Here is a 27,198-nt window from a genome sequence, read left to right as displayed (position 1 = left end):
CTGGCACCCCGCAGGAGGAGGCAAGAGGGGGCAGATGCTGGCAGGCGGCCCAAAACAAATGGCCGCCCGGCACCTGCCCTTTAATTTGCGCCACCGTGGCCGCAAACACTGCACCCTGACCCTATCGGACATAGCGTCCAGCGGTAGGTCAGGGGGCGCGAGTGAAGTTTGCGGCTGGGACGCTGCACACGGCAGTGATGTCATCACCGGAGGCGCAGGGTGCTACCGGCTGCCCCTGCCGCTAACCTCCCACTGAATTTTACAGGAGGCGTTAGCGGCGCCGCGCCTGGGCGCTAGGCGCTTTGGGGGTTCAAAGGCGCAAAGCAACCTCATTTTTCCCCTAATTGTCTAGGTTTAGACATGAAGAATACCCACTTGAGTGAAGTACCAAAGGGCTATCATTACTTCGCATGTAATATTATTTTCAGGAAAGATAAAGAAACAGGAGAGATAAACTTAGTAAGTGACTTTCTTTCATTCTGGTTGACAAACTAAGCAAAATACTATGCACCTATAAACACTAGCAGATGACATTGGTAAATTAGATTCCATTGAAGGATCACCAAAAGTTAACGGTATTCCTTCCATCAGGCCATTGAATTTGTAAAACAGATTGCATACGATTTCATTTGTGCGAAATGCCAAATTTATGTAGCACCAAAAATGTCCACTTGCAGCTAATATAGAATGTATATTTAAAAATAATAAGAACATAAGCAGGAGTAGGCCAAGACCAATCGGCCCCTCGAGGCTGCTCCGCCATTCAATAAGATCATGGCTGATCCAATCTTGGCCTCTACACCACTTTCCCGCGCTCTCCCCATACCCCTTGACTCCCTTGTTGTTCGAATGCCTGTCAATCTCCGCCTTGAATATATTCAGTGACTCCGCCTCCACAGCTCTCTGGGGTAGAGAATTCCAAAGATTCACGACTCTGAGAAGAAATTCCTCCTCATCTCTGTCTTAAATGGGCGACCCCTTATTCTGAAACTCTGCCCCCTAGTTCTAGATTCCCCCACGAGGGGAAACATCCGCTCAGCATCCACCCTGTCAATCCCCCTCAGAATCCTATATGTTTCAATAAGATCACCTCTCATTCTTCTAAACTCCAATGAGTATAGGCTCAACCTTTCGTTGATGGTGTCAGTTTTACACCTATCTGTGTACTTTATTTTGTGCACAAATGAAATCTTATTATGTAATATATTTTATAAAATTTGTGTCTGACGCAGGTAAAGCTATGGCCCTGCCACCTTTTGCCCAGAACTGGCTTGACGAGATAATATGTAAATTTTGTCCTCACTCGTGTGCATAATGCATTTGTTGCCAAAAAGGTTAAAGCCTCCTGTACAACTGTACTTTGTCCTGGCAAATCAACAGGAGAGGAAAAATAGTTGCAATATATGGTTTAAGATTAAGTAGGAGATTGCAAAGTGGATTCAGACAAAAAGGCTGTATCAGAAAAGGGGATGAAAGTAGCTAAGTTTAAGGAAATTTGCTGAAAGAAGCTAAATGGGCAAAACAAAAACTTAAGTGGAAAAGTAATGGGAGATTAGAAAAGTAACAATGAAAGGATATCCAAGAGTTGAAGGAGAGCAGTTTTGATGAGGGACAGTGATACATTGCCATAGATTTGGAGAAGGAAGAAACGACACTTGCACCATGTGCTTTTTAAAAATTCGTTTATGGGATGTGGGCGTAGCTGGCAATACCAGCATTTATTGCCCATCCTTAATTGCTCTCGCGAAGGTTCTGGTGAGCCACCTTCTTGAACCACTGCAGTCCAGGTGGTGAAGGTACTCTCACAGTTCTGTTAGATGGGGAGTTCCAGGATTTTGAGCCAGCGACGACGAAGGATCAGCGATATATTTCCAAGTCCGGATGGTGTGTGACTTCGAGGGGAACTTGGAGGTGGTGATGTTCCCATGCGCCTGCTGCCCTTGTCATTCTTGGTGGTAGAGGTCGCAGGTTTGGGAGGTACTGCCGAAGAAGCCTTGGCAAGTTGCTGCAGTGCATCTTGTAGATGGTACACACTGCAGCCATGGTACACTGGTGGTGGAGGGAGTGAATGTTTAAGGTGGTGGATGGGGTGCCAATCAAGCAGGCTGCTTTGTCCTGGATCTTGTCGAGCTTATTGAGTGTTGTTGGAGCTGCACTCATCCAGGCAAGTGGAGAGTATTCCATCGCACTCCTTACTTGTGCCTTGTAGATGGTGGAAAGGCTTTGGAGAATCAGGAGTTGAGACACTCGCCGCAGAATACCTAGCCTATGACCTGCTCTTGTTGCCACAGTATTTATGTGACCCCCAGGATGTTGATGGTGGGAGATTCGGCAATGGTATTGCTGTTGAATGTCATGGGGTGGTGGTTAGACTCTCGCTTGTTGGAGATAGTCATTGCCTGGCACTTCTGTGGAGCAAATGTTACCTGCCACTTATCAACCCAGGCCTGAACGTCATCCAGGTCTTGTTGCATGCGGGCATGGACTGCTTCATTATCTGAGGAGTTGTGAATGGTGCTGAACACTGTGCAGTCATCAGTGAACTTCTCTATTTCTGACCTTATGTTGGAGGGAAGGTCATTGATGAAGCAGCTGAAGAATGTTGGGCCTAGGACACTGCCCTGAGGAACTCCTGCAGCGCGGTCCTGGGACTGTGATGATTGACCTTCAACCACCACTACCATGCTTGCTACGTATTTTGAAACATACCAAATATGTTTGCTTGTTGAGCACTATTCTATAATCCCCCAAAAAGCTCTCTTCCTTGTCCAGAAATAACAATACTTCACATTCAGCTAACTTGCTAACATTTAAAGTTAAGTTACTCAATAACTTTAAAATTGCATTGTAATTCAGGCTTGTAAAGTAATTTCCTAATTAAAAGTTGAAATTCTAACCCCCAAGACCTACAAAAAACAAATCCATATTCTAAAGCTGTTTTGAAGAACAAAATATTGTGTATATTTACCGTGTATATATAACAATTGTCTGGCCAAAATACATGTTTCATTGGATAAAAATGAAGCTGGAACTTGGATCTCAAATCATTTGGCCTTTTTGTGTACCAATTCTGTTAAAATATAGTCTTAAATTTCATCAATTTTATCTTTTTATGAGTTGTAGTGTATGCCGCAGTGCATCAGTTAGTTGTATTTCAGATATTCCCTTTAGCCTGCTAATGATTCTTCCAGTAATATAATTGAAAACACTATATAAATATAATACAGTAAATTAGCATAGTACCCTGGCATTCAAAGGCAAACTGCAGCAAAATAAACGTAATACCACAAAAATCAACAAAATTAAGTCAAATTACAGAGCAACTGAATTAGTTTGTACAAAAATTGCTTTATATATCAGGTGTGTATATTGATGCCCTTTACCTTCAAATGTTCATATTTATTGTAATATGTAATTATGATTTATGACCGCTAAATAAAGGTATTTTGAGCCAGCCAAGGTTTGGGATAATTTAAGTTGAAAGCAGCAGCTGCAGTTTAATCATTCCATTATTTTGTTGATTGGCAGATTAGCTCTATTTTGAGCTGGAGATGGTTCAGTGCATAGTATTTTTTGTTAAATTTTCCATTAGTATGTTTATAAAATGTCTTTGAAAATTAACTGAAATTATTGAAATTTAGCAGAACTGATTTCTATGTGATATTGATAGAATTGAAAATATTTAAGGTTTTCTATTTTTTTCAAATAAAATAATTTAGTGATAAATAATTTGAGTTTTTACAAAGTCTATTCCTTTGTTGCCTGCCATCTTTCATTACGTTTTGCTCTATAAATCGTAATGCATTTGGGGCTGCAGCTATTTTAATAATTATCAGTACATTTTGTTTGGAGGCTTTTTGTAGATTGACAGGTGGGGTGACTTGGTAACTCGGAACTGTTTAGCATTTGAGGCTCAGCCAGGAATTTGGAACTTCCAAAAACTAGGATTGCCTGTGACTTAAACTTATTTGGGTCAGTAGTACCTCCTCTTTCCCAGGCCACTAGTAGAACTTCATGTAAGTGTAAGACGGATCACCTTGGGTGTAATGAAGTCAACAGCAATATCAACCTTTTATCTGATTGAACAGTTCCTCCTGAAAACTGATTACAGAAGAACCATTGATGCTTTCTGCAGAATTCTGCTTCCCAAACCACACTTGCAGTTGAAAGAGATGGAGAGACTAGCCTGAAGTTTTTGTCATGGTTAAGACTACCTTCCCCCTCAAAAGCCTTTGTGCACCCTTTGGAAATTGGTGACCTGGTTTTTGTTCATGGACTCACAAGTTCGCCAATCACTTGTCCATGAATGCAAGCCAATTATTTATATAACTTCATTTTAGTAATACTGCTTCTTCCTAAGATATTTAAACAAGAATTTTATTTTTCAGATAATGTATTTGTACCAAGACCTTTTATTTTTAGCTAGGACAATTCAAACAACAGATGTTTCTTTCACATTGGCTTCATTTAATGTCAAGAATGTGCTCAGCCAAAAGATACAATCATTATAATTTAGAACATTGTTTGAGTGTAGTTAGCATTTTACTTGGGAAACAAAACCACCAACGGTAAGATTATGTGAACTTGAGTTTCCAAAATAAAAAACACAAAACAAAAGAATGCATGTGGTGTAGCTGGACACAGTATAGAAATTAACTAAACTGCAGTCTGCCGTTGTATCAAATTAGATTCCACGGGGGAGGTAACACCAGAATTTCACAGAACTTCACATTCTGAGTGCGCACAATTCAGTGTTAAAGTAGCCACCTGGAATTCAATCAACCCAATGCATTTGTTCAGTCCAGCTCCCAATTCTACTGTACCCAACTTAGGACATCTTCGAATGACCCACGCAAGTGTAACTAATATACCTTTGTCCAATTTTGTTGTTTCCTCTCAAATGTACAATAAAAATATTTCAGTTTAAATTTCATTGTAAAATTAACCATTCCTGTTGATACTTGCCCTGAAATGTAGATATTTCTATTCTGATACTCTAATTTTTAAAAATTGAAACATCAGAATGATCTATGTTCCTGGTTATTTTGTTAGCAGAATCAAATTGCAAAATTAATGAAACAGTTCAGTGTTTATTCAAGTTGTAATTTTACTATAGCCAACAGTAATTGATGTAATGTAGGCTTGGTTCAGATGGTAGCATTAACTCCTAACAATCACAAGATTCTGGGTTCAAGCCCCACTCCAGGACTTGAATATATAATCTCCATTGGCTGTGAAGTGCTTTTGAAAGTAATGAGTCTGTCTATGCATTTACTAGATCATTAGTTAGTGATATTTCCTCTGTGATGGTGGATTGTTTAGAGTGAGGAGCTGTAAAGAAGCTTGGCAAGAGAACCTATTAAGATGTTGTCATGTTTTCCCATATATCTTGGTAACTATACGGAAATTTCTCCCTCAACTGCTCCTGGGTTCAGCACACAAAGATTGCACTGACACATTCCAGCACCGCCATTCATGCTACTGTAGCTGTACTTTTAATTGCAGGCTGACATTCTCCACCAAATACATCCATCTTGCACTGAACACCTTCCTGCTGAACTCCAAAGCGTAATCACTGAATGGAGCTGTTCTGGCCCAATCATTTTTCATGAGAAAATCAAAGTCATTCTTTAAGGGCATAGAGCAGCATTTCAAAAGTTTCAGGCTGACAAAATCCCACCACCAACCTCATGCACTACACAATGACAGCAGCATCATGCCAGGACTAAATGTGTTCTGAACTTTATTATTTCATAGCAAAACACAGCAAATGGAATACCAGATTAGGTTTACTTTTCTTTTTAAAAGTGATGTCTCATTTTCTTTGCTGTATCACAGGAAAACTCCAATGCAAACCAAGCAGCAGTACGGTCCATTAACAGCTCATGCTGACCACTGCAGAGCAGCTTTAGATTTCTCAAGATTACCAAATCTTTGGGCTACTTTATTATAGCCCAGTCGTATTAGAGCTTTTTGCATCGATTAAACATGATGTTCATGGTTCATCAATGCAAAAACTGCAGTATTGTAGCACTGACACAATAACTCGGGAGTGAAGTCATCGAGGTGACAGCACACTGAATTTTGGTAAACATGAGACACCACCTGGAGAACATAGTTTGCACTGCTTTGGCTTTGCATTAGTATTGTAGATCTTCATCCCTCTAAGCAGATGGTGATCTCAAATTGATTACTGCAGTACAACAGTGCTAGTAATTAGAGAAGGAAAGGCTGTGAAGGTTGTCTTCTGTGCCAAGTATCCCTCCATCTCTTTTTTGGGGGGGGGGGGGGGAAACAAATATGTACTAAATATCTTCATTGTAACTAGTTATCCTTAGCCTGAATACCTACCCCCTGCTAAGCTGCTCTAGTAATGTAGTGTGCTAAAGATGTTGTATATGCAAGAGGGCCAGCTCAAGGCCTCTCAGCTGCTGAGCCTAGGGATTTGGACCTTACACTGCCTGCTTATAAACATTCTTTTTCATCGAGTCAGTTGAGAATGTACCACGTAGCTTGTGCAATTTGGGGGGGGGGGAGAATCCATGGATGAGTCCTCAACCAACATCTGTGCAGTTCTGCATGACCAAGCTGCAGACCCATCTTGGAGAATGTGGCCAATCGAGGACCCAAAGCTGCACAGCATTGATTAGTCAAGACCCTCAACGTGTGGCGTTACATCCTGAGAGCGTGAAAGTCGCTATATAAATGCAAGTCTTTTTCTTTCTATGACTATAGCTAGGCAGATCTTGGACTCCAAACTACATCAGTTCATCTAGTCTGCATTCAGCATGGTGGGGAATCACCTTCATATTGTCACCATGCAGGAATTAAACAACTTCATTGCTGTGCAGCGGTCTATTCTTTCACTTTTTTTATTTGGTCATGGGATGTGGGCGTCGCTGGCAAGGCTAGCATTTATTGCCCATACCTAGTTGCCCTCGAGAAGGTGGTGGTGAGCCGCCGCCTTGAACTACTGCAGTCCGCTTGGTGAAGCTACTCCCACAGTGCTGTTAGAGAGGAAGTTCCAGGATTTTGACCCAGCGACGATGAAGGAATGGCGATACATTTCCAAGTCAGGATGATGTGTGACTTAATGGAGAAGTTGGAGGTGATGGTGTTTTCCATGTGCCTGCTGCCCTTGTCTTTCTAGGTAGTAGAGGTCGCGGGTTTGGGAGGTGCTGTCGAAGAAGCCTCAGTGAGTTGCTGCAGTGCATCTTGTAGATGGTACACACTGCAGCCATGGTACGCCAGTGGTGGAGGGAGTGAATGTTTAAAGTGGTGGATGGGGTGCCAATCAAGCAGGCAGCTTTGTCCTGCATGGTATCGAGCTTCTTGAGTGTTGTTGGAGCTGCACTCATCCAGGCAAGTGAAGAGTATTCCATCACATTCCTTACTTGTGCCTTGGAGATGGTAGAAAGGCTTTGGGGGAGTCAGGAGGTGAGACACTCACTGCAGAATACCTAGCCTATGACTTGCTCTTGTTGCCACAGTATTTATGTGGCTGGACCAGTTAAGTTTCTGGTCAATGGTGACTTCCAGGATGTTGATGGTGGAAGATTCGACGATGTTAATGCCATTGAATGTCAAAGGGCAGTGGTTAGACTCTTGCTTGTTGGAGATGGTCATTGCCTGGCACTTGTCGCGAATGTTACCTGCCACTTATCAGCCCAAGCCGTAATGTCGTCCAGGTCTTGTGTTGCATGCGGGCATGGACTGCTTCATTATCTGAGGAGTTGCGAATGGCACTGAACACTGTGCAGTCATCAGCGAACATCCCCATTTCTGACCCTATGTTGAAGGGAAGGTCATTGATGAAGCAGCTGAAGATGGTTGGGCCTAGGACACTGCCCTGAGGAACTCCTGCAGCGCTGTCCTGGGGCTGTGACTGACCTCCAACCACCACAACCAACTTCCTTTGCACTAGGTATGACTTCAGCCAGTGGAGAGTTTTCCCCCCGATTCCCATTGACTTCAGTTTTACTAGGGCTCCTTGATGCCACACTCGATCAAATACTGCCTTGATGTCAAGGGCCGTCACTCTCACTCTTACCTCTGGAATTCAGCTCCTTTGTCCATGTTTGGACCAAGGCTGTAATGAGGTCTGGAGTGATCCTGGTTGAACCCAATCTAGGCATCAGCGAGCAAGTTATTGGTGAGTAAGTGCCGCTTGATAGCACTGTTGATGACACCTTCCATCACTTTGCTGCTGATTGAGAGTAGACTGATGGGGTGGTAATTGGCCGGATTGGATTTCTCCTGCTTTTTGTGGATAGGACATACCTGGGCAGTTTTCCACATTTGCTGTGCTACTGAGGGAATGCCCAGCAGCAGGGAGATGATGGAGATGCCTCACATTGCAACACCACATCCCAGCCTCACTGTCACCCCACTCAAATAACTGCAGATGTGTCACTGACTGAACAGGCCCCACATCACCACTAGCTATGCTACCTGTACATTTCTGTTGATCTTCTGAGCAGCAGGAGGAACTGAACCACTTCCATCCCTAGAGGCAAACATTGATTTCCTCCTTCGACCATGGAAGCACTTCAAAGGTGCATAAGGTTAGGAAGTAAAAGGCACATACCGTACACTTAACTAAGGGAAAGCATTGGGGCAAAACATGCTGAACACATTTGCATTATACATTGTAAGGATTAATAAAAGTTGTATTGACTAATACTTGAAGGTATCCTAAACTTGCTTTTGGTGTGAGGTTGATTCAGGTTGTTGCGGCAAAAAAGGCATAGCATTAGCATAGCCTTTGCAAACGTTTATCTTCTATCCAGCTGGGGGTGCCGGGCGTTGCCAGGGCTGTTTTGGGCCGCGCGGTTTACGGGTGGGTGCTGCCGCTCCCGCGGTCTGTGTCAGTCTTTCCCTCCCTGACCCCCTCTGTCCCTGCCCCCCCTCTCTCCCTGCCCTTCTCTCTCTCTGCACCCTCTGTCTCTCCCTCCCCCTTTTTGTCTCCATCCCCCTGTCTCTCCCTGCTTTCCTGTCTGTCTCTCCCTCCCTAGCGCCTCAGGCCTAGTGCCGTTGAAATTGAGCCCGGCCACGGTGACTGTGCGGGGCCTAGCGGTTGAGGCCCGGCCGGGCTCTGGGGCCGAGACGGACCCCAGCTGAGCTCCCGGTGCGGCCGGGTGGCGCGGTTAACGGCCGGCCGCTGACGCTCCCCTGCCCGCTCTGTGTCTCGGGCCGAACGGTTGTGAGGCCTGGCCCGAGTGACTCCAACTCGCCTCCCACTCCCGGAGCCGCAATGTGGGGGTTTGTTTGGCTGGTGCTGTCGATGTGGGGATGAAAAAAATGGCGGCGAAGTTTCGGGAGGCTGCAGGATTAGGCCCGCCCACAGACAGCGGATTGGTCAACCATCAGGTCACTGAACGGTAGGATTGATCAACCATCACGTCACTCAACGCTAATGAGCGGTAGGATTGGTCAACCGCTAATGAGCGGATTTTTGAACGTTTTTTGTATAGTGTCCGAACAATTTTTGTCTGACCAAAAAGTAAATACGCCTATGAGACTCCCCTAATAAGCTTTCTTTTGATATAACATGCATGTAGGTACGCTCTATAACTTTTGATTGTATAGCCAAACAGACCGACAAACTCTTTATTATTGATATATATATTTTATTATTAGATATAATAAAAGGATAGTGGTGTCTGTCTGTCTATGTATGTATGTCTGTCTGCTATACACTCAGAAGTTATAGAGCGTACCTACACATATGTTATATCAAAAGAAAGCTGATGATCAGGGGAGTGTCATAGGCATATTTACTTTTTGGTCAGACACAAATTGTTCGGACAGTATACAAAAAACGTTCAAAAATCCGCTCATTAGCGGTTCACCAATCCTACCGCTCATTAGCATTGAGTGACGTGATGGTTGACCAATCCTACAGTTCAGTGACCTGATGGTTGACCAATCGGTGCGTCACGGGGGGCGTTTCATTCCATGTGTGGGTGGGCCTAATCCTGCAGCCTCCCGAAATGTCGCCGCCATTTTTAAAATACCGACAGCACCAGCACAACAAACCCCCACATTGCGGCTCCGGCACAGTATCCCGCTCCCAGCCCGCCAGAGTGGGAGGTGAGTTGGGCTCACTCGGGTCGGGCCGGGCCGGGCCGGGCCTGACAACCGCTCGGCCCGAGACACAGAGCGGTGCAACGGCCGGCCGTCAACCGCGCGGCCCTGTAAACTGCCGTTCTACACAAAAGCCGAGGTAACGCTGGGCCCCCCCCCAGCTAGTGTGTATATATAGCTGGACCCATTTGGAGGGAAATCTTTATTTGGCATTGGGATTAACCACATCTGGAGGAGGTTGTGAAGTGGTGAGATTGTTAATGGAAGATTTAGGCAATTAAATCCTGCCTGACTACTGTGGCAGTCTGAGCAGGCAATTCCTGTGTCACATATCTGGCCTTGCTGTCTCCTGCTTCTTGGTACCTTTCTTCTTTGGTCTGCTCCCATCATTAGACCCCTTTGCAGTGCAAAGTTGGATATAGCAAGCAACAATAATCTTGTGGACCTCAGCCAGGCTATACTGCAGCAGTCCCCTGATCAGTCCAAGCAACCGAATCTTTGTTTAAGGATGCCAAAGGTGTGTTCCAGGATGACTCTCGTAGATGGATGGGCTGCATTGTATTTCTCCTTAGCTCTTGTCCCTGGGAAAGACACTGGTACCATGAGTCAAAGCTGCAAGGCATTTTTCTGGTTCCCAAAAAGCCATGCTTAGAGTTATCTAGGCTCTTCAATAAGGTGGCATCATTGATTAGCACAGGTTGAACAAACCATGAGGTCTGCCAGGGCAATGAGCATTGTGTTCTGATCATGGCAGACCACCTGTACATTAATGGAATAGTAGCCCTTTCTATTCTTCAATGGGGCTATGTTTGCACTAAAAGCATATATGACCACATAAGTGCACTTGTTGAAATCCTGCCACATGGTAGACGTGCCATAGTATTTGGCCTTTGGGAACAATGTGTCCATTCCTTGTTCGATACAATTGTGGGCTGAAGGTTGAAAGATGTAGAAGTGATCTCCCATCCTTGCCTGGAAGGAACCGGCTATAACGTTAACCACAACTGACAGAAATGTCTGCAATTTGTGCGCTAACTGCCTGTGGCAGAGTGCAGAGTTCGATGATGGCTTCCTTCAGGAACCTTGCTTGCCACTGGCAGATTTCTTCACACAGTCCAGATAAGAGACTCTGGCCTTATATACATAAGTCTCAGCATAAGCACAAGACTGAATGGAGGTTCAAAGATGTAAGCATATCTATTTGGTAATTCTGCTTTGCTCCTTCTCCTCCTTCTAGAACCTGCAAATGTAGAGGTATCCTGAAAGGAATACCTATTGCTGGACTCTAATGAACTTTACTAACAATCTGAGAAGAGAGATGCAGTACAGCTTGAAGTAGCTGTCAGGAAGGTTCCACAAAGTAGCAAAAACTTCCTTGTCCAGCAAGATCAAAATCTCATAGAAACAATTAATTGCTAAGAGATGCAGCAAAGTACCTTTTTAACAAGGACCCAACTGAAGGGAACAAGCCTCCCTAGCAGCACCTGTTCTATATAGGTCTGAGCCTGCTATACAATCTCATTTATATGGAGAACCTTCATTTAAATAAAAATGTAAGCATGAATGAACTTTATACAATCTGTGCACCGGTTCCAAGTGCGCACTGCACCGCATTGGGCACGGAGTTTGTCTCTGACCTCCGCGTCTAATGATAGAGAGTACTGGTGCCTGGTGTGCAGTGGATGATGGCCATCACATTATTGACACTATGGACTGTTATAGTTCCAATCATACTACAAGTATGATTACAAAGTGATTCTTGTATCGTCAGTATAAATCCAACATAATAGTCATACTGGTACTAAGATATCCCTATGGGTGTTACCTTTATGTGGCAATAGTATTGGTGTATTATCAACGTATTTTAATGTATCTATTCAATTGCTGGTAGCACTTGGATTGTTTTTTTTTCTCTATTAACTTAGCAGTTAAAGTATATCCATGTCTGCTTGCTTGGAGACATTTGTAAGTGAAGTTAAAAGAGGCTGAATCCTGCTAGGTACAGTTCCACAGGCACCAGCAGCCCTCCAAGGCCTCAACCAAGCAGATATTCTTAATGTATAAGCTCAGGCAGTCAGTGTTGGCTGGCTATTCACCATGGGTGGGAAGCATGTGCACTTTGTAGCAGTGGGAACTCTGGCTGTGTCTATTTTCCCCTTCCAAGTCATGGGCTCTGGGACAAATTGTTCTCAATTCCATTTTGCTCTTTGGTATTCTCCAGTGCATAATTGGTTCTATTGCATAATTTAATAAAGCTTTTGTCAGCCAATGCAATAACATGACTGAAAAGTTTAGAATTTATTTCCTGCATCCGAGCAAAGCTTATTTTGTAAAGAAAATCTGCAAGCAGTTTGGAACTCCAGAGTTCATTGTATGTTTTCTGTCTCCTAAATAAAATTATTTATACCAACAGGTTGACCTAGAACAATATAAAAAAGCGCTGACCGATGCCGGATGCAATCTGGCTCCTTTGAATTACATCAAACGATGGAAGTAAGTAAGAACAACACAGAATAGTTTTATTATCAAGGGAACAGCAAATTATTGGGCAACACATGAGTATAAACCACAAGAGCAAAACCCAAACAGGAACCATGTCCTAAAAGTGTGTGTTACAGTTTTGAATGCATGCTCAACCAATTTTTATTCATTATTAAAAAAATGGCTGAAGATGTCAGAATTGAGACATTTTGAAACCAGGTATGAAAATGAATGAGTGACTAAATCTCAAGCTCAGGCTCCAAGAGAAAAAAAAACACCACTAGTGATCAAGCGCCATTTGAGTTTAAAAGTTGAAACACTGAAACTAATGTTATAGCTGTTACAAAGAACAGGATTACCAAAGAACCTCAGGAAGACTCATTCTGTGATTGCGAAAGCAGCAAGAAAATTATTTTTAAAATATCCCCTATGTGAGCGCTGTAGGACAGCAACTTGTGTAATATACACAAAAAGATCGAGGATCTGTTTAGAATGAAGCTCTGAGTCAGCAGAATGGGGAAGGAAAATCGCCTGACTTGATTGAAAATGTAAAGGAGTCATGTCCCCAAGAGTGACTTCCTATATCGTCCATCTGCCCCCAAGCCACAAGTCGGAGGGATTTCCTATTTGCATGTAGAGATTGAATATTAGTTGGAGAATAAAATGTACTATTCCTGCTCCCAAGTAATCTACCATTTTGTAGTTCCAATTTGAGTGAAAATGCAAAGGAATGGTCTTTTGGCTTTTAAAGATGTATTTTTTCGTTATTGTATAAGAACCTAATATATAGCAAGTAAAAATACATCTAGCTCCTTTTAGCTTGCTTCACCCAAAAAATAAAAAGTACATTTTTCATTGTCATGGGGGCAGTGAAAAATCCAAGCAAGGTGAATTGCACCTGGTGAAGCTTTTAAGAGGTTTCTCCCTCACCCATGAAGGTAATTGATTGAGATATTCGTCCAGCTTGTTAAAGACATTAATCACGATGTGGCCTCCTCTACATTGGGGAGGCCAAACGCAGATTGGGTGACCGCTTTGTGGAACACCTCCGTTCAGTTCGTAAGGGGGACCCCGAGGTCCCAGTCGCCTGTCACTTTAATTCTCCGTTTCACTCCCACTCAGACCTCACCGTCCTCGGCCTCTTGCACTGTTCCACAGAAGCTCAGCGTAAGCTCGAGGAACAGCACCTCATCTTTCGATTAGGCACTCTACAGCCCTCTGGACTCAACATAGAGTTCAACAATTTCAGATCATAACCTCGGCCCCTATCACACATATATATATTCTTTTTTTTTATCCACAATTTTTGTTTGGCCCACTTTTTACTTCTTCCCTCCCACATGGCAGCTGTCCTTCATTCTGCCAGCGCAATTCACACTCCATCTAGAGCCATCCTTTGTTCCTTAACCTGTCCTATTACCACCTCCTCTCGCCTTGAATATCTCTTAATGTCTCTTAATCTCTCCTGCTTTCTATCCTATCACTGACCTTCCCTTTTATTCTTTCATCCGCTCCCCCTTTTCCCAGCCCCTAAACCTGCTTTCCATTTCCTGCTTTTTTCCAGTTCTGATGAAAGGTCATCGACCTGAAACGTTAACTCTGTTTCTCTCTCCACGGATGCTGCCCTGGCCTGCTGAGTTTTTCCAGCATTTTCTGTTGTTATTTTGGATTTCCAGCATCTGCAGTATTTTGCTATCGAATCAGTATAACTACTTCTGCTAGGGAACTCCATTCTACAGCTCTGGGGATATTATGGGGGGAAATGTTTTCTAATCTCTAGATTCACTTTAATCATTGAATTTTATCTTTATTTACAGAGCATTTACCAAAATGGCTTCAGCTCCTGCTAACTTTGGAGGCAGTGGACCAAAACCAATAAGGTACGTGGTGTTACAACAGCATAATTCTGGTACAATCCTACTGGATTGGAAAGATGGGGTGGTTTAAAAAAAAATTCTATTTTGGAAAGCAATTTTGACCCAGTAGGAAATATGTAGCTGACTGGTAATTTGATGACACTTGTTTATGCAAAATAAATATAAGGTCCAATGCCTAAATGCCCAGCATATAAAATGTTACAGAATAGAAATGAACCATTTGGCCCATTAATTCGCGACTAGTGTTTTTCTCCATGAGCCATCTAGTCTAATCCCACTCTTCTCATATCTTTCAATTTTCTTCTTTTTCAAGAAACTATCCAATTTGCTTTTGAAAGCACTTATGGCCTCTGCTTCGACAACAACGTAGGGCAGAGAATTCCACACTCTAAGCACCCTCTGTAAAGAAGTTTTTTCTAACCTCCCCTTTAACCCTTGAGTTTGTGCCTTCTCATTAACATCACACCAACCAATGGAAACTATCAGTACTTACCTGATCGTAACCCTTAATAATCTTGAAGACCTCTATCCAGTCATCCCTCAACCTTCTCCGTTCTGATGAAAAAAGACCCAACTTCTCATTTCTTTCTTCATAAATGTCACCTTGTCACCCTCATCTTGGGAACATCCTAATAAAGCTACATTGCACCTATTCCATTGCTTTTATATCTTTCGTATAATGGGATTCCCAAAATTTCATACAACACTCCAGCTGTGGTCTAACTAAGGTCTTGTACAAGTTTAACATTACCACCTTGCTTTTATATTCTGTGCCTCTAGATACAAAACCAAGGACAGGGTCCCCTCTTACATTGATGGGAAGAATTTTCTGGGGTAAATTTTCACTTTTAGCACCAGACAGTAGCAGATCGGCCGGCCATTTTCACCCCGCTCGATTTTCATTTCCATTGAAGTCAACAGAAATGCTAAACGGTCGGCTGATCCGCTACTGTCCATTTTCTGCCTGGCGGTAAAAGTGAAAATTCACCCGTTTGAGTCACTGAATGCAATCGTAAGGTAAGAATGGGTGCGTATATAGCAATTTATATTTACACTGGCCTTTCTTGTCCCCTCACGAACTGTTCTTCCACCCTGAAATGTGGAGTGTTATTGGAACCTATAAAGGAATTTACACCCTGCCCATTTTGATTGCTACAAATGTAATCGCAGCTGTGTGCAAATGGTCGTAAGATACGGAGTTGGAAGTAAAAGTTATGTAATTCAAAAGAAAACAGGCCTAAGCAGCAATAAAAGTGAATGCACCACATGAAAATGCAAATAAAGCAGTACATAATTAAAAAAAAAAAAATAACATTCCAACTGGCAATTAACAAATTATACCTACCTTTAAGAAGCAGCTATAGTGCTGGCTACCAAAAGCTGCTGCATCCATTTCAGATGAGTAAGGAGTCAACAAGAAATCCACTGAAACAATCAATTGCCATCAATTGAAATTTTCTTTGCATGCCTGATGAGGCTGTGCTGGTCACCAACAATGTATTCAAACAGATGTCATTTGTCTGTGTCATGGACTATGGTGAGCTAGCCTGTGCGCCTGATGTTGCAACAGCAAGGAAACTCACAAAATAATGCCCGCGGAATTCGGCACCTTAGCGCCAGCTGTTAAGGCCGGTTTTGGCAAAAAAAAATGTCAGCTGCCTCGCTTCAGCCCACTTCTGGCACGGACCTCGCCGGCCGACATGTCAACGAAACAGCACGGTCGTTGGCTGCGTTTGCCAGAAGCATGCTAATTGAGGCAGATCGTGATGTCATAGCACGACCTGCTATTTTGGACATTGCCACTTGACTGCACGCCCTCTCAAATCATGCACAGCAGAATGTGCGTTCAGTTGCACGAGGGAACCCCCACCAGCGGTATTTAAAGGAATCATTAGCAACTTGCAGGTGACTTGCTCTTTGATTTCTACTGGCTCATGCAACTATTTAAAGTTGGTCAGGTGACAGGGCGTGGTGCTGCAAGTGGAGAAGGCCTTGTTTCTGAATTCAAGTGTTCTGCTCAGACCACTTGCTCCCAGTCATGGGGGCTGTACTTGCAGTCCCCATCACGCTGGAGCATGACGGGGAGATGTAGCTAAGAGGACAAGCAACTTGCAAAAGAGGGAGGCGGTTGAGAGGCAGGAGGCCTTGCCCACCCAGGGGCTTCCAGGAGCACTTTTCCTACCTGCACTTAAGCCAGGAGCACTTCGACCTGCACTTAAGCCAGGAGCACTTCGACCTGCACTTCAGCCAGGAGCACTTCGACCTGCACTTCAGCCAGGAGCACTTCTACCTGCACTTCAGCCAGGAGCACTTCTACCTGCACTTCAGCCAGGAGCACTTCTACCTGCACTTCAGCCAGGAGCACTTCTACCTGCACTTCAGCCAGGAGCACTTCTACCTGCACTTAAGCCAGGAGCACTTCTACCTGCACTTAAGCCAGGAGCACTTCTACCTGCACTTAGGCCAGGAGCAGTGTATTCAGAAGCTCAGCTTCACCAAGGAGGTGGTCACAGAACTCTGCCACCTCTTGGAACCAGACCTGATGCCCCAGAGCAGGATGATGGCTCACTGCTAGTGGCCCTCAATTGTTTCGCCACCGATCCTTCCAGTCTGGAGCAGGAGACATAGCTAACATCTCCCAGTTTGCCGTCCATCACTGCATCTGGGAGGTCACAGAGGCTCTGTACTCCAGGAGAAGGGACTTCATTGTCTTCTCTCTAAAGAGAGAAGCAGGAGGAGTGCACATGTGGCTTTGCCAGGATATCGGGCTTCCCCCATGGTGCAGGGCGTCATCAACTGTACACACGTGGCTTTGCAGGCGTCTTATATCAATCCTGAGATTTACTGCAACTGCAAAGGCTACCACTCACTTAATGTGCAGTTGGTATGCGAGCACACCCAGCACCTCATGATGGTGAATGCTTGATATCCTGGCAGCAGTCATGATAGCTTAATCCTGCGCCAGTCCAGTGTGCCAGCAATCTTCCAGCCGCCACCTTGAACCCAAGGGTGACTGCTCAGACAGCGTTCTACACCTGACTGATGACTCCCCTCCGCAACCCGACCACTCTTAGCCATCAACCATATAATGAGAGCCATGCTGCCACGCGTAACCTCATCGAGCAGACCATCGGGTGCTAAAGCAACGGTTCCGCTGCCTTGACCACATAGGAGGAGCCCTCCAGTACACGCCGGAGCGGGTGTCCCATTTCATGGTGGTCTGTTGTATCCTCCACAACTTGGCCATCAAGAGGGCACAGCCCTTGCCACCATGGGTTCCACGACTACCTTAGGAGGAGGACGAAGAGAGGAGGCAGGCAGCAGATCCCCGTTGTGGACAGGCTGTCCGTAAGCACCTCAACAGGCTCCAGTTCCCCTGAATGAAACTCCAGATCCCCACCTTACCATCCCTCTGTCACAGAAAATCACAGGGTCCTCTTGGGCACAAAGCTGAAATGAGAGCCACCACAAAACAAACATTCCAAACATAATTTATGAATGAATCAATCCAATACTACATAACGCAGTCAACTACTCACCCTTGTGCATTCCCTTAGTGTCTTTCGTGTTCCCTTGTCTATTCTAGTGCTCCTATGTAGTGCTACCCGAAGCGGCTGCAGCATAGCTGGTGGAAGGTTGCTGACTTTCAGTGGGGGAGACTGCAGATGGCCTTGCAGGACGACCTCGAGTAGCTCTGGGCCTGGCTGTGGACTGCACCACCTCTGTATGGGCGGCAGCAGCCTGGGCCGGCTGGCTGATGGGCAGCAGCAAGGGCACTGGCAGAGGTGGGAGTAGGAATGCTGTCTTCCTGAGAGGACAGCAAGTTCTTGCTCCACGGAGCCACTGCTACTCTGCCGGGGCAGCCCCTCAGCAATTCTAGCCATCTGTTGGAGCACAGATTTCTGGACTGCTGCGAGACCCTGCAAGCCCTTTTCTACACTCGTAAACCCAGCCCTGATGGCATCAGTCAGAGCTTGCGTGGCAGCAAACTGAGCCTACATGAGAGCAGCCTGAGCTTTCACTGCAGCACTCGGACGTTGGTTCGCTTCTGCTTGTACTGCAGTGGAAGCTGCGACATCGCCTGTAACACCCAGCATCATGGTTGGGCCCACAAGTGTTCTAATAGAGTTGCCCATCACTTCCATCGGGGCTCCAAGCTCCGCGCAAAGCCCTGTGCAATGTTGGAGCCGGACTCCTCCATGCTCCTTGACATTGATGAGAGGCTCTCTGGCAGGCCTACCATTGCACCAAGCATTTCTGTGTGCATGGCCATCACCCTTCTTCTGAAGGCCACCCCATCGAAGTCCTCATCTGAATTCTGTGCAGCAGAACTCGGGTGTGCGACCTCGCCCTCTGGGGCGAAGGCACCTGAACTACCCTTTCCCCCGGCCTGGCTGCAGGCCACTTGTGCCTGGTAACTTGCCACATAAAGATCCCACCTCTATACTACCGTCTAAAGTTCGCGCAATGCCATTTTCTGAGCTGCTGCCTGGGAGTGTCAGATCGAGTGACTGTGCTGCTTCTTCTCCAACACTCTCCTCCTCTACTTGGTTTGGGGACTGGGCTGCTGGCAATTCTTTGGTATCTGAAAGGCGAAAGGGACAAGGGTTGGGTTATGCTGAGGGCAGAGGGAGGAAGCAAGATTTGCATGTAAGTGGGATGTGAGAAGAAGGATTAGGTATGAACATACCATCATCAGCAATGCATTCAACCTCACCGCTCGCCAATGCCTCCTCCACTGATCTCCAGCACCATCTCCTCCAGCGCAGTTTTGAAGATGTGCTTCACCCCCGCCTGTCTGCTGCTGCTCACGGTTGTGAGCCACCTTGGCCTGCAAGAGAAAGGGAAGTGTGTCAATGAGTGTGGTGCAATGTGTTTGGGTGATGTGCCTGTTATGGTTGAATAGCTGCCATTGTGTGCAAGGTGTGAGATGTGGGTGTGAGGCTTGCAGCAGTGGTCATTGTGTGAGGATGAGGTGAAGCTATGATTGTGAGGTATGAGTTGGGATTGCTAGAGATTGTTGGTAGGTGAGTGAGAAAGCAGAGTATTTTTTAAATGATGAGAGATTGGGAAATGTTGGTGTTCAGAGGGACCTGTGTATCCTTGTACACAAATCACTGAAGGTTAACATGCAGGTACAGCAAGCAATTAGGAAAACAAATGGTATGTTGGCCTTTATTACAAGAGGATTTGAGTATCAGAGTAAAGATGTCTTACTGCAGTTATATAGTGCCCTGGTGAGACCACACCTGGAGTACTGTGTACAGTTTTGTTCTCCTTACCAAAGGAAGGATATACTTGCCATAGAGGGAGTGCAACCAGACTGATTCCTGGGATAGGGGGATTGTCCTATGAGGAGAGATTGAGTAGACTAGGCCTATATTCTCTAGAGATTAGAAGAATGAGAGGTGGTCTCATTGAAACATACAAAATTCTTACAGGGCTTGACAGGGTAGATGCAGGGAGGATGTTTCCCCTGGCTGGGGAGTCTAGAGCCAGGGGTCACAGTCTCAGAATAAGGGGTCGGCCATATAGGACTGAGATAAGGAGATATTTCTTCACTCAGGATGGTGCATTTTTGGAATTCTTCATCCCAGAGGGCTGTGGAGGCTGTCGTTGAGTATATTCAAGACTGAGATCGATAGATTTTTGAATATTGAGGGAATCAAGAGACATGGGATAGTGCAGGAAAGTGGAGTTGAGGTAGAAGATCAGCCACGATCTTATTGAATGGCGGAGCAGGCTCGAGGGGCCAAATGGTCTATTCCTACTCTTATTTCTTATGTACGGTGCATTGAGCAGTGTGTGAGGCTAGTGGTGCAGTTAGTGGGATATGACGTTTGAAGATGCATTCACTCACCTTGACCACTTGTGAGGTCATTAATCATCTTGTGGCACTGGATCCAGATTCTGGGGCCAACACACGTGGCACTGACAGCTTGTGCTATCTCCTCCCACTGCCTTCTGGCGTTCTCTCTGGTAAGCCTCCTGCCCCCCCCTTGCAGGTAGAGTGTCTGTCTTCTGTGTACCCCCAGGACCAAGGCCTCCAATGCTGCATCAGAGAAGCGCCTTGCCCTTTCTCTTCCCTGTTGTGACACGGCTCCACCCAGAGTGACAATGAGGTGTTTCTGCAACAACGCCCCCCACCCCCCCCTTGAGCGCTGAGCCAACTAGCAGTGCATTTAGCGCTCCAATCATTATAATGAGCAGGCAACACGAATTTTGCATGCTGCCTGCACCACTTGGAACGGCTGCGGGCAGATAGAGCTTCGGGCCATTTTACGGGCCCAATCCAGTTTCACCCCCGCGACTTTTTTGTCTACTGATATAAGAGCATATATATTAGAAAAAGCTTGCATTTATGTAGTGCCTTTCACAACCTCACGACATCCTAAAGCTACATACTCTCATGTTCCATAGTTTATGAATTTTGTACAAGTAGCAATACACACAAAATAATTTCAGTATTTGAATTCGGAGTACTGAGAATAGCTGTCATATCAGTGAATTCACCTGATGCACAAAAAAATAATTTCTTTAACAAAATAATTTCTATTTGAAAAAGTATACGTTAAGTAGTTTTTGTGTGCATTAAAAGTGTAACGTTATATTACTTTCAAAACCGCACTGCGGAAGGCTCATTACACTGTGGCTGCCTTTCAAAATGTGAAGCAACAAGACAAATATTAGTGGTTGGAATGTTTGTACCACTGAGAGCTCTATAGAGCAACTTTTATAATTGAAAGCAGCTCCTGTATTACAGCAGATCTTTTGTTTTGTGCTGATCACTTAGAAGAAAAAACTAGGACGTTTCAGAATTTTCCTAAACTGACAAAAATTATATCAATAACATTTGCAAATGTGGAAGATCTCAATGTACTCCTTTGTTCTGCAAAAAGCTGCAAATAACTAATGTATTTGGTAGTCTAGAAAAGTTTTGATTGGCAGATTGAAGAAGAATGAGCATATTACAGTATAATGTCCTGTTTCTTTTTTTCAGCCTGCTTTCACGTGTAATGAATACTGGATCACAGTTTGTGATGGAAGGGGTGAAGAATTTGGTATTAAAGCAACAAGTAAGTATATTTATCTTGGGTTAGTTATTCCAAGCGCAAAACAATTACATACTAAAAACAAAGTAATTTTGGAGCGCAAAATAATGAACCCAGACTTAATTAGATTTAACATTTCCTCAGGCTCCTCTACTCACACCCAGCTTTGGAGTGCAGATGCAATCTGTCTTGTTGCCTACTGATGTATCACTAGGTTGGCTCTTGTAGCCTGATCTATAAAGTAATGAACCAAAAAATGTAATATAATTAGACAAACAATGGCAGATCTTGAAGGTGTCCATTTGAGTTAGTGTTCTGCAGATAGTGGACTCGTCTGATATAACGTACAGAGGTGGATATGCATTAACTGAGGGCAATTCAGTTCATCAAACAATTGGCATGCAACAAAGGTGTCTTAATCTGCCCGAACTATGCTGCAAGGCAGTATTCCTGTCTGGTTTTATGGTTTAAGAACATAAGAATTAGGAGCAGGAGCACAAGTCTTCAGCATGACAGCTGGGATGTTGTCGGGGCCCATAGCCTTTGATGTATCCAGTGCGCTCAGCCATTTCTTGATATCACGTGGAGTGAATTGAATTGGCTGAAGACTGGCTTCTGTGATGGTGTGGACGTTGGGAGGAGGCCGATATGGGTCATCCACTTGGCACTTCTGGTTGAAGATGCTTGCAAACGCTTCAGACTTTTGCACTCGTGTGCTGGGCACTGCCATCATTGAGGATGGGGATATTCATGGAGCCTCTTCCTCCCGCTAGTTGTTTAATTGTCCACCACCATTCATGACTGGATGTGGCAAGACTGCAGAGCTTTGATCTGATCCATTGATTGTGGGATCGTTTAGCTCTATTTATAGCATGCTGCTTTCGCTGTTTAGCATGCATGTAGTCCTGTGTTGCAGCTTCTCCAGGTTGGCACCTCACTTTTAGATACGCCTGGTATTGCTCTCTCATATGTTTCAATGAGATCACACCTCATTCTTCTAAACTCCAGAGAGTATAGGCCCAATCTACTCCATCACTCCTCATAGGACAACCTTCGTTGCACTGCCTCTAAGGCATATATGTCCTTCCTCAGATAAGGAGACCAAAACTTGCACAGTACTCCAGGTGTGGTCTCACCAAAGCCCTGTACAATTGTAGTAAAGCTTCCTTACTCTTGTACTCCAACCCCCTTGCAATAAAGGCCAACATGCCATTTGCCTCCCGAATTGCTTGCTGTACCTGTATGCTAACTTTGTGTTTCCTGAACGAGAGTACCGAAATCTCTCTGAACATTAACATTTAATAGTTTCTCACCATTTAAAAAATATTCTGTTTTCTATTCTTCCTACCAAAGTGAATAACCTCACATTTCCCCACATTATACTCTATCTGTCACCTTATTGCCCACACAATTAACCTGTCTATATCCCTTTGCAGGCTCTTTGTGTCCTCCTCTCTGCTTACTTTCCCACCTAGCTTTGTATTATCAGCAAACCTGGATACATTGCACTCGGTCCCTTCATCTAAGTCATCTAGATATATAAAAGACCTCTTCTGTCTGTCTGTCTGTTCTCTATACGTTCGAAAGTTATAGAGCGTACCTACACGCGCGTCACATCAAAAGAAAGCTTACGATTACGGACCAGTCATAGGTGTATTTACTTTTCCGTCAGACAAAAATCGTGCCCATGGTATCCAAAAAACGTTCAAAATTCCGCTCATTTGCTCATTAGCATTGAGTGACGTGAAGGTTGACCAATCGTACGGTCGAGCGACCTGACAGTTGACCGACGGTTGACCAATCACTGCGTCACGGGGGCGGGTTCATTGCGCGTGCGGGCGGGCCATCCTACAGCTGAGTGTTGAGTGACTTGACGATTAACCAATCCTACAGTTCAGTGACCTGACGGTTGACCAATCGGTGCGTGTGCGGGCAGGCCTTATCATTCTCAACCGAGGTGAGTGGCCGCCATCTTCATTCTTCTCGAATTTTTTCCCACACTTTGTGTGTTAGGGAACTAAGGAAAATAACAATTTATTTGAGTTTTAAATTGTATTTAGCAACAGTAGGAAATGAAGTGATCCCCTGCCCTTCGCCCGGAGGCTCGCCTACTTAGACGGCCATTTCGAGCGGCTGTGCCGGCGCCGGGCGCGGCCTAGCAGCCCGGGAAGCCTGGGCCTTGAGTTGCGGGCTGTGCCGGGAGCCGCCGTGCACAAAACTTCCCCGCGGCGTCAACAGCCCCGCCCGAGAGCCTGACCCAAAGCCACCAGGTCACCGGCCGCGGCGGGCCGTGCTGGGAGCCGCCGCGCACAAAACTTCCCCGCGGCGTCAACAGCCTCGCCCCAGAGCCCGACCCAAAGCCATCAGGTGAGCGGCCGCGGCGGCCCAGTCTCTCTCTCTCTCTCTCTCACACTCCAAATCTCTCGCTCTCACACTCCGAATCTCGCTCTCTCACTCCCAATCTCTCTCTCTCACACTCCCAATCTCTCTCTCTCTCACACTCCCAATCTCTCCCTCTCTCTCTCTCACACTCCCAATCTCTCTTTCACACTCCCAATCTCTCTTTCACACTCCCAATCTCTCTTTCACACTCCCAATCTCTCTTTCACACTCCCAATCTCTCTTTCACACTCCCAATCTCTCTTTCACACTCCCAATCTCTCTTTCACACTCCCAATCTCTCTTTCACACTCCCAATCTCTTTCACACTCCCAATCTCTCTCTTTCACACTCCCAATCTCTCTCTTTCACACTCCCAATCTCTCTCTTTCACACTCCCAATCTCTCTCTTTCACACTCCCAATCTCTCTCTTTCACACTCCCAATCTCTCTCTTTCACACTCCCAATCTCTCTCTTTCACACTCCCAATCTCTCTCTTTCACACTCCCAATCTCTCTCTCTCACACTCCCAATCTCTCTCTCTCACACTCCCAATCTCTCTCTCTCTCACACTCCCAGTCTCTCTCTCTCTCTCACACTCCCAGTCTCTCTCTCTCACACTCCCAGTCTCTCTCTCTCACACTCCCAGTCTCTCTCTCTCACACTCCCAGTCTCTCTCTCTCACACTCCCAGTCTCTCTCTCTCACACTCCCAGTCTCTCTCTCTCACACTCCCAGTCTCTCTCTCTCACACTCCCAGTCTCTCTCTCTCACACTCCCAGTCTCTCTCTCTCACACTCCCAGTCTCTCTCTCTCACACTCCCAGTCTCTCTCTCTCACACTCCCAGTCTCTCTCTCTCACACTCCCAGTCTCTCTCTCTCACACTCCCAGTCTCTCTCTCTCACACTCCCAGTCTCTCTCTCTCACACTCCCAGTCTCTCTCTCTCACACTCCCAGTCTCTCTCTCTCACACTCCCAGTCTCTCTCTCTCACACTCCCAGTCTCTCTCTCTCACACTCCCAGTCTCTCTCTCTCACACTCCCAGTCTCTCTCTCTCACACTCCCAGTCTCTCTCTCTCACACTCCCAGTCTCTCTCTCTCACACTCCCAGTCTCTCTCTCTCACACTCCCAGTCTCTCTCTCTCACACTCCCAGTCTCTCTCTCTCACACTCCCAGTCTCTCTCTCTCACACTCCCAGTCTCTCTCTCTCACACTCCCAGTCTCTCTCTCTCACACTCCCAGTCTCTCTCTCTCACACTCCCAGTCTCTCTCTCTCACACTCCCAGTCTCTCTCTCTCACACTCCCAGTCTCTCTCTCTCACACTCCCAGTCTCTCTCTCTCACACTCCCAGTCTCTCTCTCTCACACTCCCAGTCTCTCTCTCTCACACTCCCAGTCTCTCTCTCTCACACTCCCAGTCTCTCTCTCTCACACTCCCAGTCTCTCTCTCTCACACTCCCAGTCTCTCTCTCTCACACTCCCAGTCTCTCTCTCTCACACTCCCAGTCTCTCTCTCTCACACTCCCAGTCTCTCTCTCTCACACTCCAGTCTCTCTCTCTCACACTCCCAGTCTCTCTCTCTCTCACACTCCCAGTCTCTCTCTCTCACACTCCCAGTCTCTCTCTCTCACACTCCCAGTCTCTCTCTCTCACACTCCCAGTCTCTCTCTCTCACACTCCCAGTCTCTCTCTCTCACACTCCCAGTCTCTCTCTCTCACACTCCCAGTCTCTCTCTCTCACACTCCCAGTCTCTCTCTCTCACACTCCCAGTCTCTCTCACACTCCCAGTCTCTCTCCACTCCCAGTCTCTCTCTCTCACACTCCCAGTCTCTCTCTCTCACACTCCCAGTCTCTCTCTCTCACACTCCCAGTCTCTCTCTCTCACACTCCCAGTCTCTCTCTCTCACACTCCCAGTCTCTCTCTCTCACACTCCCAGTCTCTCTCTCTCACACTCCCAGTCTCTCTCTCTCACACTCCCAGTCTCTCTCTCTCACACTCCAGTCTCTCTCTCACACTCCAGTCTCTCTCTCACACTCCCAGTCTCTCTCTCTCACACTCCAGTCTCTCTCTCTCACACTCCCAGTCTCTCTCTCTCACACTCCCAGTCTCTCTCTCTCACACTCCAGTCTCTCTCTCTCACACTCCCAGTCTCTCTCTCTCACACTCCCAGTCTCTCTCTCTCACACTCCCAGTCTCTCTCTCTCACACTCCCAGTCTCTCTCTCTCACACTCCCAGTCTCTCTCTCTCACACTCCCAGTCTCTCTCTCTCACACTCCCAGTCTCTCTCTCTCACACTCCCAGTCTCTCTCTCTCACACTCCCAGTCTCTCTCTCTCACACTCCCAGTCCTCTCTCTCTCACACTCCCAGTCTCTCTCTCTCACACTCCCAGTCTCTCTCTCTCACACTCCCAGTCTCTCTCTCTCACACTCCCAGTCTCTCTCTCTCACACTCCCAGTCTCTCTCTCTCACACTCCCAGTCTCTCTCTCTCACACTCCCAGTCTCTCTCTCTCACACTCCCAGTCTCTCTCTCTCACACTCCCAGTCTCTCTCTCTCACACTCCCAGTCTCTCTCTCTCACACTCCCAGTCTCTCTCTCTCACACTCCCAGTCTCTCTCTCTCACACTCCCAGTCTCTCTCTCTCACACTCCCAGTCTCTCTCTCTCACACTCCCAGTCTCTCTCTCTCACACTCCCAGTCTCTCTCTCTCACACTCCCAGTCTCTCTCTCATCCACTCCCAGTCTCTCTCTCTCACACTCCCAGTCTCTCTCTCTCACACTCCCAGTCTCTCTCTCTCACACTCCCAGTCTCTCTCTCTCACACTCCCAGTCTCTCTCTCTCACACTCCCAGTCTCTCTCTCTCACACTCCCAGTCTCTCTCTCTCACACTCCCAGTCTCTCTCTCTCACACTCCCAGTCTCTCTCTCTCACACTCCCAGTCTCTCTCTCTCACACTCCCAGTCTCTCTCTCTCACACTCCCAGTCTCTCTCTCACACTCCAGTCTCTCTCCTCTCTCACTCCCAGTCTCTCTCTCTCTCTCTCTCACACTCCCAATCTCTCTCTCTCTCTCACACTCCCAATCTCTCTCTCTCTCACACTCCCAATCTCTCTCTCTCTCACACTCCCAATCTCTCTCTCACACTCCCAATCTCTCTCTCACACTCCCATCTCTCTCTCTCACACTCCCAATCTCTCTCTCACACTCCCAATCTCTCTCTCACACTCCCAATCTCTCTCTCACACTCCAGTCTCTCTCTCACACTCCCAATCTCTCTCTCACACTCCCAATCTCTCTCTCACACTCCAATCTCTCTCT

General features: G+C 46.0%; 1 protein-coding gene across 1 annotated transcript in view; it reads left to right on the top strand.

Moving 5' to 3' along the window:
• scfd1 (sec1 family domain containing 1) overlaps window positions 1–27,198 on the top strand; it is a 198,310-nt gene that overhangs the window by 75,491 nt on the left and 95,621 nt on the right. Inside the window, exons 17-19 of the mRNA XM_086002316.1 lie at window positions 12,500–12,579; window positions 14,385–14,447; window positions 21,445–21,520. Of these exons, the coding sequence (XP_085858442.1) occupies window positions 12,500–12,579; window positions 14,385–14,447; window positions 21,445–21,520 (219 nt within the window). The remainder of the gene's footprint in view (window positions 1–12,499; window positions 12,580–14,384; window positions 14,448–21,444; window positions 21,521–27,198) is intronic.

Source organism: Somniosus microcephalus, chromosome 12, assembly GCF_052327205.1.
Source record: "Somniosus microcephalus isolate GS21.2 chromosome 12, FLI_Smic_1.0, whole genome shotgun sequence".
Lineage (NCBI taxonomy): Eukaryota > Metazoa > Chordata > Chondrichthyes > Squaliformes > Somniosidae > Somniosus > Somniosus microcephalus.
The sequence above is the reverse complement of the archived record's forward strand: the minus strand, read 5'-3'. Positions and strand labels throughout refer to the sequence as shown.